Source organism: Ictalurus furcatus, chromosome 6, assembly GCF_023375685.1.
Source record: "Ictalurus furcatus strain D&B chromosome 6, Billie_1.0, whole genome shotgun sequence".
Taxonomy (NCBI): domain Eukaryota; kingdom Metazoa; phylum Chordata; class Actinopteri; order Siluriformes; family Ictaluridae; genus Ictalurus; species Ictalurus furcatus.
The window spans coordinates 13,653,893-13,667,270 of record NC_071260.1 but is presented as its reverse complement, the minus strand read 5'-3'; the positions used below and the strand labels follow the sequence as shown (position 1 = coordinate 13,667,270).

At 39.3% G+C, this 13,378-nt stretch overlaps 1 protein-coding gene across 1 annotated transcript; it reads left to right on the top strand.

The window, feature by feature from the left end:
* The first annotated feature begins 2,907 nt into the window (after window positions 1–2,907).
* Window positions 2,908–10,381, top strand: abhd13 (abhydrolase domain containing 13). The gene is made up of 2 exons (XM_053626594.1): window positions 2,908–3,587; window positions 6,253–10,381. The coding sequence occupies exon 2, from the start codon at window positions 6,300–6,302 to the stop codon at window positions 7,311–7,313; it is 1,014 nt and encodes a 337-aa protein (XP_053482569.1). The 5' UTR covers window positions 2,908–3,587; window positions 6,253–6,299; the 3' UTR covers window positions 7,314–10,381.
* The last annotated feature ends 2,997 nt before the right edge of the window (window positions 10,382–13,378 follow it).

Genomic DNA, 13,378 nt, shown 5'->3' with positions numbered 1-13,378 from the left:
GCTTTGGTACAGCGAGGACTTGTCTAATGAATAATTAAAAGAGACCACAGAGAGATGGCCTACCTGAGATCTCATTAGCGTACTCATAACACTGGAACCTCTTTTGAGACCACCTGTTCTGGAGTGGTTCAGAGAGAGAGAGAGAGAGGAATTATTCACCTCAGAACACACACACATACAGCAGACACACACTAATCCACAAATAAACAGTTCCATCCCTTCCATCTGGACCTGTCAGGAAGGAGGAGAATGGAATACAACAAGGAAGAAAAAGACAGATGAGACAATAATAAGAATGATAATAGGAAGGGAAGCCATAGCAGATAGAGGACAGAGAAAAATCAGAAAGAGACATCACCCCGTCCCACCAAAAAAATGTGTGGAAAAGCCCGATGCTACAGGTTAGGAAGAATGTTTAAAAACTCAGCAGCACAAGCACATGAATCTAGACTAATGAATTTGCACTGGGACACACCTGCCTCTGGAATTCACCTATACTGTGTGTACACTGTGTGTACATTAAATGTCAGGAAGAACTATGAAAACCACAAGGTCTGTGATGTTACTGTATAGGCTGTATGTCACATTGATGAGCACTGATGCTGAATGAGACAACATTTACAGCTAATGTCAACACCCGCATGTCACACTGCATCAGCATACCAAATCTGTGACTGGTATCACTTTAACTGCAGGTAGCCAAAATGAGTCTGAATCTCCTTGTAACCTTTCACAACATGTATGCGTATGTTTGCGTGGGTTCAGTTACTGTGCCTCAGTGACCCACAGGAATGAATGTAACAGATGCCTGCTAATATTGCTAAATACCACTAAACCTACAAATAAGATGTATTTTATGCTTGCACACATACAGTACATGTTCATTTTCAGCTATAAATACAACTGTGTAAGTAGTGGCCCATACATCATTTTCACTTAGCAAGCAGAAATACTTTCTTCTCTCTCTCTCTCTCTCTCTCTCTCTCTCTCTCTCTCTCTCTCTGTATCCTGTGGACCTATGCAGCCCTGAGCCTCAGTCGTTTTTCTGTTGTAAATATGTTATATGAATGCTTATTTATGTGTGGTTCTGTTTCCTCTGGACGTTTCCTTGCATTCTGAGTTTGTGTGCTTTTTTATTATTATTATTATTATTATTCCTCTTTTGGAAGTGTCTGAATTTTTTTTTTTTTGGGGGGGGGGGGGGGGGGGGTTGACTGAGAACTATCCTGATTGGTGTGGTTTAACCATAAGGACTATCCTCTGAATCACAACCTCAGCACCTGAAGGCTGTGATTAAAAAAGGAGAAAAAAAGAAATAAACAAAAGCAAAACAACACAAAACGAATAAAAAAGTTTAAAAGGCATATAGAGGTTAAAAGGCATATATAGATAGCATTAAGACTATGATTATTTAAAGAAAAGGATTATTATATTACCGGTATATTGTAATAATATAGATGATTTAGTTCAGTAACTTCTTTAATTTTTTACAAACAACTTTGAGGAATTATTTATAAAAACAAACACACAGTTCTTGATCTTTTCAAAGGTATGAAAACTACTACTAAAATGGTTAAAAATGTGTTCTGATGAAAATAAATACAGAGATGTAATCTGTTAGTTTGTGTGTGCTGTTGTTTACTGACATGCAGAGATTTGATATTGATAGACATCATAGTACTAAATTTACTAAATTGCTGACATTGGTGCAACTGGCAGGAATTAAGAGAACTGTGACAGTTCAAATGTATCATAGTTCTAAAGACATCATCATGGATTTCTCAGAAATGAGACTCTGTAACATTTTTCAAAGATCGAAGGATTTGACAACATGCTCATAATATTATGTACAGAAACACATAATACATAACACATAGCTACGTGAATAAATAAATGAACAGCATGCCTACTGGTGCTGCTTCATTGAGATTATGATGGTGCATTCAAGAGCTAAAATCTAGTAATATATCTGAGGATTATGATAATGAGAATTTAGCTTAATTATGAGCAAAGGCAATTTCTCAGGCAGGAAAATGCAAGGGGCACTCCTGGCATTTTACCTCCTTTTTGCGGTTATATTACCCAGTTGCTTTTATAGAGAATCTGAAATCCAAAATCAGAAAAAAAATGTATTACAATTTAGAATGTAAATGGTGTGGAAGAATGTCAGTGACCTGCATAGAATCCTGACCTCAACCCCACTGAACACCTTTGGGATGAACTGGAATCCTGACTGCACCCCAGGCCTCCTCACCCAACATCAGTGCCTGACCTAACTAATGCTCTTGTGGCTGAGTAGGAAAATCCCCACAAACAGTCTCCAAAAACTAGTGCAAAGAATTTATAGAAGAAAGGAGGATATTATAACAGCGAAGGTGGACTAAATCTATAATGAGATGTTCAACAAGCACATATGGGTGTGATGGTCAGGTGTCTGTAAACGTTTGGCCATATGTATAGAGCAGAGTGTATAGAGCAGTCTTTATCGCAAATACTGCATCACATATTACTTTGTGACATAGAAGGACACACCCACCCACACACACACACACACACACACAGCTTTATTTGATGTGTTGACGTAATTTCAACTGAAACAGGAAGTCAGTGTGGGACATATGGAGCCTTTTTAAATACCCAATAGCATTTAGCCGTACGTGACTGTTAGTACTATGGATTTTTAGAATGTTGGGGGCGGGACACTTCAGTTTGTAAAGAACATTTGATTGGACAGAAAATCTGATGAGAAGCTAAAGTCCAGAATGATGAAATCAAAATTGTTGCTCCGTATTGGTGGTAGAGAGAGAGTGTGTACATTTTGAATGCAAACATTGTCTAAATTGGAATGGTGACAATGTCTTGGAGCACACTAGCTTATTTGTACTAAAATCCACAAAACCTGAATTTTGTTTTCATGGGGACTTTAACTCCTGCATATAACCAAAACGTGCACATTGTCCATAAATGTGACAATCCAATATTAGTCGATGGGTTTAACTTGAAAAGTTGCCCTCGATAGCGTTTAGTGTCTGGTTTATTCCATCGACCTTTTCCCATAATTATGGTCCCCAATGGACGTAACTGAGAGATACAGCAGGTCAACAGAGTTTCTTGCCATGAGATACTATCATATTTTTGAGTTTGCCATTCTACAGAGATACAGTACATGCTTCTTTTACTGTATGTGCTCTTTTGGAGGAGACGGAGGCATTTTCCGGTACACATTTAATCTGGCGACCTGTTTGTTAATAAAAGCTACATCTAACATTTCGTGTAACACCTAATATTCCAAACATTTGACGATTAAAACAAAAATAGACTGTATATTCAATGTAATTTAACCCACTATTACGTGTTCGTGTATTAATTTATAAGCAATGTTTCAAATCTGTATACGGATAGTTTCTATTAGGCACCGCATATTCCCGCTCGGACCGATTACAGTGTGACACAGGGGAAAAGCGGTCGGATTGGTGTGTTAACCAGTAGCGGAGCCTCTGTGGAATGGATAAACGTGTGCATTTAGCACACAGAATAAACCATTTTCTTTACAGTTTGAAGATGTGCCTTTGAAGATTGTAACAGATGTAAGTATGTGCATGTAGCCGGACATTTTGTGTTAACAGTGCTAGTTTCGCTAATAAACATGTAGCTAACAGCAGGTTTGCAAACTAGCCAATGTATAGCTGTCGGGTAGCCTGACAGCAGTAATCAAGCTTGTCCAAGTACACCTGTGTGTCACTAAACGTCATGTCGCGAGCTGATTTTGGTTAGCTCTGTTGCTAAGCGTATTAATGCGACTGATTCATTGGGTTCGTTTCTACCTTATGCTACCGGTATGCTACTAACATTAGCCACAACTATTAATTAACAGGTACAGTTGCTGTGACACACACCGTGGTTTGTGTACCGGCTAATGAGTGTAAATAACAGGGGTTTAGCGGTACATGTTAAGTGTTTAGGTTTAGAGCATTGAGCAGTCGTTTAAGAGCTGGCGGTTATCAGTCTGTAGCTAGCTAACGTTCTCAGAAATGTGGAGCCAGGTGTTCAGTAGTGATGTGTCGTTCATGAACGATTCGTTCATTTTGAACAACGAGTCGTCTCAGTGGTACGTTCCAATTTTTTTTTTTTTTTTTGACCGCGCATGCGCTGTAACATCCCCATAGGTTCTGTACGGGAAACAGAAATGATTAGTTCACGTCACGTCTTCGTTCGTTCATCACGTGACCACATCATAGGCAATGCACCATGCAAACCAGGAAACAGAAATGATTAGTTCACGTGTCATGTCTTCGAGGTCGATTCGTTCGTTCATCACGTCACAACCCCACTGCATTCAGCCTATGGGGCGGTCATGGGAAGAACGAACGACTCGTACCCGAAGACTCGAGACGTGAACTAGTCATTTCTGTTTCCGGGGAACAGACGTGACAAATATAACATGACAAAAGAAAGAAGGACTCGGATCGGGAGGTGAGATGAACTAACACAGGGGTTCCCAAACTTTTCCAGGGCAAGGCCCCCCAAATGGCTTTAACATTTGACCGAGGCCCCCCTTTTGCAAGATGTCTTTAAAACACATTAAAATACAGACTTCTGAATATATCCCCCTTTTTTATTAATAATTACATCTTTACATTACATTAGGAATTGATTGTGTGTGTGTGTGTGTGGTTGTCTGAGAGTGAGAAAGAGAAAACATACTAGTGGGAGGGATGGGCACGCCAAATTGTTGAGGCCCCCCAGGCGCCCCTTGTCGGCTCTCAATGGGGCCACGGCCCCCACTTTGAAAACCACTGAACTAACAGACTGCATCGCCTGAAGACCCAGCTCAACAATTAATGAATCATTTCTGTTTCTCATAATTTGGCCTTGGCTGCATTAAACTATAGTTTATTTTGTATTCCAAATGTGGTCGACGTTTGCGTAAGTACTAGATGTGTTGGAGAATTTAACATGTAACACTTTTTAATTATATTCTGCTGAAATGAACGAAATGACTCCCGAAAATATTTGTGCATTTTGCTGAACGAGATTCAAAGATCCGGGTCAATAAATTGATCCGAACCTCCCATCACTAGTGTCCACTGCTTCCTTTTAACCTGCTGTCTGCCCTTCTTATGTTTATCATAATGAGTCTATGAGCCACTATGTCTAAATGAAGTTATTACATTTTCCTATTTTCACAGCTTCACTGAAAACTGCATTAAACAATATAGAAGTTCTGGGGCAGCTGGGATAAAAGTCCCCTGTCTTTCAAAGATTAATAGGCATCATTTTAATGTAAGTGGATTAGTTTGTGAAACTGAGGACAGCAGCACAAGTAACGTCTTAAGAAGAATGTACAGGATGGTATGAAGAGGTGATGGCGGGCTGATTATTTTGTAGCTCATATTGTAGATTCATGCACTGTATCAGTAACGGTTGTGTCAGGTGATTATACAGTCCCTAGATTTCTTGTACGCTGGGACTGACGTAGTGTTTTTCAGCACACTTTACTGAGGCAGCAGTCATCGAGAAAGTGCAGGTGAAATAAACAGTCCATACAGGATTTTGCTGAGGTTTTTTTTTTTAAAAAAAATGTAGTTTGGCGGTCAGAAATGTTTGATTTTACTGCAGCTTTTCTTTCTTCTAAATTTGCGGTGCAAATTGCGAAGTTTATGCTTTTTTTTGCGGAAAACTACTTGAATCGGCAAAGTTGTTTTTCACGGGTGTTTGTTGGTATATGAGACATTTTAGCTGTTCTCATGTTCACGGCACATGTATCGAAGGGGGCTTTGGTTGAATGTGCATTGTGAAGACGTCACATGACGTGCCTTAGCCCGAATCTGCAGAGAACTTGCAAGCTCCTGCGAATGTTGCTGAGTTTTCTTGATTTTGCCTTCATTTCTGCAATCGCAAAATCCTGGAGGGACTAAATAAAGATGAACGCAAATGAGCCGGATTGTTTACGCTGTTGTCTTTTCACAAAGTTCAAATGACATAAAAGGACAGATGAAAGAACTGTAAGTTTAATGTTCTTTGGTTTGAGCTAATGGGTTTGTAAAAAATTCTGCAGTGATCCAGCAAAGCATTAGAACACTTCATAAAATTAGGTATCACGAATACAGCTTCCTGTCTGCCGTTAAGTTTGTGTGTAATAATTTGCCACACATCATTCTTATCGTGCCATCGAGACGTTGTGATTTAATGCATTGCTCAACCTTAATAGTTTCACATTCTTTATTTTTTGTCCTTCTGATTTGTCCCTAGATTACCTGTAGAGTGAGATTGGAGCGTCTCCTATCAGACGGCTTGTCATGGAGAAGTCATGGAGGTTTTGGGGAATCCTGAAGCGATGCCTGATGACTGTGTGCTCCTGGACTTGGGGAGTTTGTCGCATCTCACTGCTGGCTCTTATCCTTACCTTCCACCTCTATGGCGGCATCTTGTTGCTGGGTCTCATCCTGGCCTCCGTGGCTGGGATCCTGTACAAGTTTCAGGATGTGTTGCTGTACTTCCCTGACCAGCCTTCCTCCTCACGCCTTTATGTTCCCATGCCTACCGGAATTCCAAATGAGAACGTCTATATACGTACTAAAGATGGTGTGCGGCTCAACCTAATTCTGCTGCGCTACACGGGTGAAAATCCTGCCCTAGTACCCACCATCTTGTATTTTCACGGCAACGCAGGGAACATCGGACACCGTGTGCCCAACGCACTTCTCATGCTCGTTAACCTAAAAGCTAACGTGGTTCTGGTAGACTACAGAGGTTATGGAAAAAGTGATGGTGAGCCAAGTGAAGAGGGCCTCTATCAGGATGCCGTGGCCACACTGGACTACGTCATGTCACGGCCTGACATTGACAAGACTAAAATCGTATTGTTTGGCCGCTCTCTGGGGGGCGCCGTGGCCATCAGGTTGGCCTCAGTCAACCCACACCGCGTGGCAGCTATAATGGTGGAGAACACGTTCTTGAGCATCCCACACATGGCGTCCACGCTCTTTTCCTTCTTCCCCATGCGCTACCTACCCCTTTGGTGCTATAAGAACAAATTTCTGTCTTACAGGTACGTGACGCTATGCCGCATGCCCTCACTTTTCATATCGGGCCTGTCGGATCAGCTTATCCCACCTGTCATGATGAAGCAGCTATACGAGCTGTCGCCTGCGCGGACTAAGCGCCTCGCCATCTTCCCTGAGGGAACGCACAACGACACCTGGCAGTGCCAGGGTTACTTCGCTGCCCTTGAGCAGTTTATGAAAGACCTGCTCAAGGGCCATGCGCAAGAGGAGGCATCCCAGGGCTCAGCAAGTGTCACCATCATCTAGAAACTACTACTCATGTGGATCTGCTGTAATAGAATGTTCATTTTTACCCTCCTCCCACCACCCCATTTCCCCAACTCCATTTCTAGCACTTAATTTTCACTGATTATTATACTAGGGATATGTGTGTGGATTGTGATGGGAGGAGGGTGCATTTTTAAATATCTTTAAAGCTTTCAGTTAAAATATGAATGCATGAATGATCCACTTCTGCAATGTGATATCTTCTTAGTCTTCATTTTCACACACTCATTTGTACTGACTGTACAGGCCTTTTTATACAGAGACTTTACCATTCAAGGTATACCAAATGATCATTCACTGGCACATCTTGCTGTATAATAAAGATACTTGCCTAATAATGTCAGGCAAAGTGTTAAGTATTTTGTTCTGTTTTGATGCAGTGTGACTTGAATGTTTGAAACAAAATCTTAAGAGCTAACATTTAAAAACCATAAACTAGGCAGTGGCAGAGACGTGACAAGTACTTACAGGTGCAACCAGTGTTATTTTTTTTTTCTTTTATTTTTTTTTAAATGTTTTTTTTCCTTTTTTTTTTCTTTTTTTTCCTTTTTTTTTTTTTTTTTAAGCAACCTGTAGCTTCAACATCCTTCATTCTGTTGTGTGTTTAAAGGCCTTGTTCTTGCTCATGGGTTTACTTATTGAAGCTGAAAACAGACTCAGGAAATGTCTGATTCCTGAGAGAATCCCTTCAGTTTGATGCCTGGCATTTTGGTGTTCGAGCAGCAGATGCTCAGAGCGTGCTGCATACTTGCTTCATCCAAAGGTGGCTGTGAATCATTGTGGCTGATGGCAGGTTTCAAACAGTGTAAGATTTCTTAAGGTGTAAAGTATGTAGGAGTATGACAGTGTTGCAAGTACACCCCTTCTGCAAACATTGTAAATAAGATGTCTTGGAGCACAGGGCTGTTTGTGCTGCTGTACTTGGTTTTAATAAATTCCTATACTCTGGAGATGTTGGAGAAATTCTTCCAGTTTTCCCATAGTGGAAATTGCTGTACTGCGCTTCAAAGTCTTTGGCCTCCATAGGGGTGGACAAACAATAAATACATTAACTAGCCCAGTGGTTTTCAAAGTGGGAGCCGCCAGGGGGCCTCAACAATTTGATGTGAAAAATAAATTCTCACTCTCCGACAACCCCACACACACACACAATCAATTCCTAATGTGATGTAATGTAAATATGTAAGATGTAAATATTAATAAAAAAGGGGGATATATTCAGAAGTCTGTATTTTTAATGTGTTTTAAAGACATCTTACAAAAGGGCGGCCTCGGTCAAATGTTAATGCCATTTGGGGGGCCTTGCCCTGGAAAAGTTTGGGAACCCCTGAACTAGCCTACCAGGCAAGTAAAAGCTCCATTGTGCTGCTCAGGTCCATGTTTTGGTTGCCTGGAAACCTGACTAGGCTAAAAAGTAGTAGCTAACATAATGTAATAATGAATGGTAAACTGGTTAGATAGTTAAATGCACAAATAAAAGATCATTAACCTCTTTTAATAAAGTTTCTAATGTAGCACATGGTGTTTGTGCCCTCACAAAAAGTCAGCAACAGCAACCCCAATGTTTCAGCTGAAAGATTAGGTGTTCTGTCCTCATGTAGCACGTAAAAGATATTTTTCAAGTCTGGACAATTAGATGAATTCTATAATTCTGTTATTTATGAATTTACACAAATTAATGTATAAAGGCATTTTTATGTGCATGAGTCAACATTAAGATCGGTCAGATTTTCAGCCCTGCTAAGTTGATAGTAATCATAAATGTAATAAATGAATGGAATGTGTATTGGATTTATAACAGCTCAGAACAATTGTCTGAGATGATTTACATGCTGCTTGTGGTTTGTTTTTGTTTTTTTACATTCTGCATTAAACATTCTTAAAGGAAGACTACATGAAACAGAAAGTGTCCCAGACACTTTTTATATGCTTAGGATGTTCCTTACAGATATTTAAGTCACATCACGATTGTAAGTGTATATTAAATAAAAATGATGAATCAGGAAGGAATTGACTTGGTCAAATTCTGAAATCCAAGTCATTTCTAACTTGGTGCACATTTTAAAGTTGTCGGATTTGTTTGTTTTTAAGGGCTTTTTCAGTTATGTTTAGAAATGTTCTTAATGGGTGTGTACTTACAGCCTGCAACCAAAATAATGCCTGATCAGCAATAATCCAGTGTGCATGGCTGTTTTGTAGCTGACAGATTTGAAGCTATGTATCGAATAAGGCCTCTGTTTGTGCGAAGAGTAAGAGAGGCTCATTGGTAAAAAAAATAATAATAATAATAATAAGACACTGAATTATGTGTTTTAATGCTGGATCTCTAATCATTTAGCTATTATTATAAGGCTGTGTTATATAGCCATAAATGCAACAGAAATCTAGTCTTCAAGCAGTGATACTGGAGTTTGTTTCTAGTAGCCCTAAATGTGACTTTAAGCAGTTTTTGTTTCTTCAGTTATGGTATTTTACACATATCAGGAGAGTGCTGATAATCAGATTGATTCATATACCGTAGATCCCTAGTCAAATATAAAGAGTTCTACATTGATTTTGGTAATACCTATTTTTTTTCTGCCATTTAAAAGTGCAAAGTGCCATGACAGTGATTTGCCATGTGTGAGTGTGTGTGTGTGTGTTGTTGAAGGGTGGGGGGGAAACTGTTTGTCATATCCTTCAGTGTTTGTACCAAATAAAAGATCCAGTCAAGCATCAAAAACATTGTAGGAGCTGACTTAATCATTGCTTCATGAACCATACTTTAAAGGAGTTTGTCATACACGCATGCTGTTCATATACAGTCCCCTCTGAAAGTCTCGGAAGAACAAGGCCAGTTCTATTGTTTCCGCTTTACATCGAAGACATTTGGGTTTCAGCTCAAAAGATGAATATGGGATGAAAGATCAGAGTTTCAGACTGACAGGTGTTTCTTGCTGCCCAGGTGTGCCCTCTTAAATTGATTCTTTTAAAAATGAATAGCTCTGGATATCTACTCTTGGCTTGAGCCCAAGGTTTCGCCTGTGAAGACTGCATTTGTTGTTTAAAAAGGATAAACCAACATGAAGATCAGAGCGCTATCTATGGGAGAAAATCAAGCCATTTTGAAGCTGAGAAAAGAGGAAAAATCTAGAAATTTAGAGTCTTTGCACAAGTATTGGGCATAGCCAATACATCAGATTTGAATGTCCTGAAAAAGAAAGAAACTGCTGATGTACTAACAACCAGATATGGAACAGGTCAGCCAAGGAAGACAACAGCAGTCGATGACAGAAACATTGTGAGAGCTGTGAAGAAAAACCCCAAAACAACAGTTACTGAAATCACCAGCAAGAGCCAGTCTAACACAAATTATGAGACAGGTATACCCTGACCAAAAATAACCTTATTTCTATAGATTTTACACCCATTGTAGTCATGTATATTTTGGTCAGGGTATACCTGTCTCATAATTTGTGTTAGAGACTGATCTAATATGACTTACTTAAATTATATAAAAATAAAGAAATTAAAGTTCACTTTGTACCCATCCATCTAACACCAACAAAATGCAAAAATGGCTGTAAAATGTAGCCAAAAAACAGTAAACTGTGTCATGTTTGGATCATTCGTTGACCAACAGAACGGCTTGATTAAAGTGTATATATGCTGGACGAAGTCGAGCTACAAGTATGATTTTGGAAGTTTGAATTTAATACGATTTCAGTCGGACTAAAGCGTTTACATAACATTTTTAAAAGGCAAGTTAGTGCTTTAGCTCGATTGAAATCGAACTTTTAACGTGCATGTAAACGTGCTCACTGTCTGGAGGTCCGCCGACGGGAGGTACCCACAGTAAGCCGCTGGATGTGTGTCTGTCAACTTAAAAGCATGCAGATAAATAGGTGTGTAGCCACTGTGTGTGTAGCACGTACAGCAGGTCCTAGTGCCCGCCCTGGAACAGGTTTAAGATACGATGGAGTCGAACCGTTGATGAACAAAAAGAAATCAAAAAGAAAATATATTGGCTGATATATTTATTTGCTTTGGGGGGGTAATGAATATTCTGGAGGGGCTTTAGCGTAGTGACATCCCTGATTCATACATATAGGGTTGAACACGGGTATTTACGGTGTCAGTCATATCCGTTCTCCTGATTTGTTGCCGTAGTATCTGAAGCACGAGCTGTAAGGGCACAGCTCTCTTCTGGAAAGGGGGCAGGGAACAGCAGCTCATTTGCATTTAAAGAGACACACACGAAAACAGCGTGTTTTTGCTTCCACCCAAAAAGGGGCATTTTCAGCATGGTCTAATAAATGATCCGTGGAGTATTTGAGCTGAAACTTCACGTACAAATTCTAGGGTCACCTGAGACTTATATTACATCTTGTAAAAAGGGGCATAATAGGTCCTCTTTAATATTGGTAGAAATTAACACAAATTGTTCTCTGAAATGCTTTTGTGATGTAATGTTACCTTGCATCAAGGACAGTGATCTTTGTTTTATTTTATTTTATTAAAACAACTTCAAACATTGAACATGTTTTCAAGCTCTAAAATAGGCTCTAAATAAATGTATTTTCTCTTGACTTTATAAATCTATATAAATATATATATATATATATCTTATATATTTATATATATATATATAAATCTTTTCTCTTGACTTTATTTCCATATGTGACTGAAGTAATCTAAAAATAATCAGATTACATTACTTTCATATTGTGATACTTGGATTACGTTACTGATTAAATTTTTTACGAAGTAATTTGTAACAGTAACAGAATACATTTTTACAGTAACCCTCCCAACCCTGGCAAGGGCAGGGGTGAAGGTACCACAATCTGCTATTCAAAGAAGACTAAGTGCAGAAATATAGAGGCCATACCACAAGATGCAAGCCACTAATGAACAGTAAGAATCAGAAAGCCAGATTGGAATTCACAAAGAAATACAGAGATTAGCCACAAAAGTTCTGGAACCAAGATTAACCTCTACCAAAGTGATGGAAAGGCCAAAGTGTGGAGAAAGAAAAGATCTGCTCATCAGCATGGAATAGGTAGTGTCATGGCTTGGGCTTGCATGGCTGCTTCTGGAACTGGCTCACTAATCTTTATTGATGATGTAACTCATGATGGTCGCAGCAGAATGAATTCAGATGTCTACAGAAACATTCTGTCTGCCAATTTACAGAGAAATGCATCCAATCTAATTGGGAGGAACGTCATCATGCAGCAAGACAGTGACCCAAAACACACTGCCAACACAACACAGGACTTTATCAGGGGGAACAAGTGGAAGGTTTTAACCTGGACAAGTCGATCACCAGACCTTAACCCAGTTTAGCAGCATTTCACCTTCTAAAGAAGACACTGAAGGGAGAAACCCCACAAAACAAACAAGAACTGAAAGAAGTTGCAGTACAAGCCTGGAAAAGCATCACAAAAGAAAAATGCAACAGTTTGATGATGTCAGTGGTTCACCGGCTTGATATGCAACCAAATATTAAGTGTTGTTTAATTTACTTTAAGACTATCTGCTCCTATACCTAAAAATTGGGTGGTCTCCCACCAAAGGTGCCATGTTTTAAGTTGTTTAACACATCTAGATATAAATACCAGGAAATGAAAGCTGAAATTCTGATCCATCATCTCATATTCATCTTTTGATCTCAAACCAAAATGTCTTCAACATATAGCGAAAAAACTGAATTGCCCTTACTGTTCCAATACTTTTAAAGGGGACTGTAATTAAATTAGATGCAGTTCCTTCTTACAAATATCTTACATACTGGATATTTTTGCACAATAAGGAAATGAAAAGGAAGATTCTGATAATGCCTGGGGAACTCTTTCAGTGTAGTGTCTAGTTCCTCCATCACAATGTTTCCATTAATAAACGAGTTCCTTTTTGCTTCACAAATGGTGTGTAGCGTTAATTTCGCTTTGTCAGTATAATTTTTTACACTTCCTTATTACAGATTAATTCCATGCCAAGTCTGCTCCTTTTATTGTATTGTGTGTGTGTGTGTGTGTGTGTGTGTGTGTGTGTGTGTATACACC

What these genes read in the sequence shown, in the direction of transcription:
- abhd13 (XM_053626594.1), top strand. Translation starts at nt 6,300, where the DNA reads ATGGAGAAGTCATGGAGGTTTTGGGGAATCCTGAAGCGATGCCTGATG.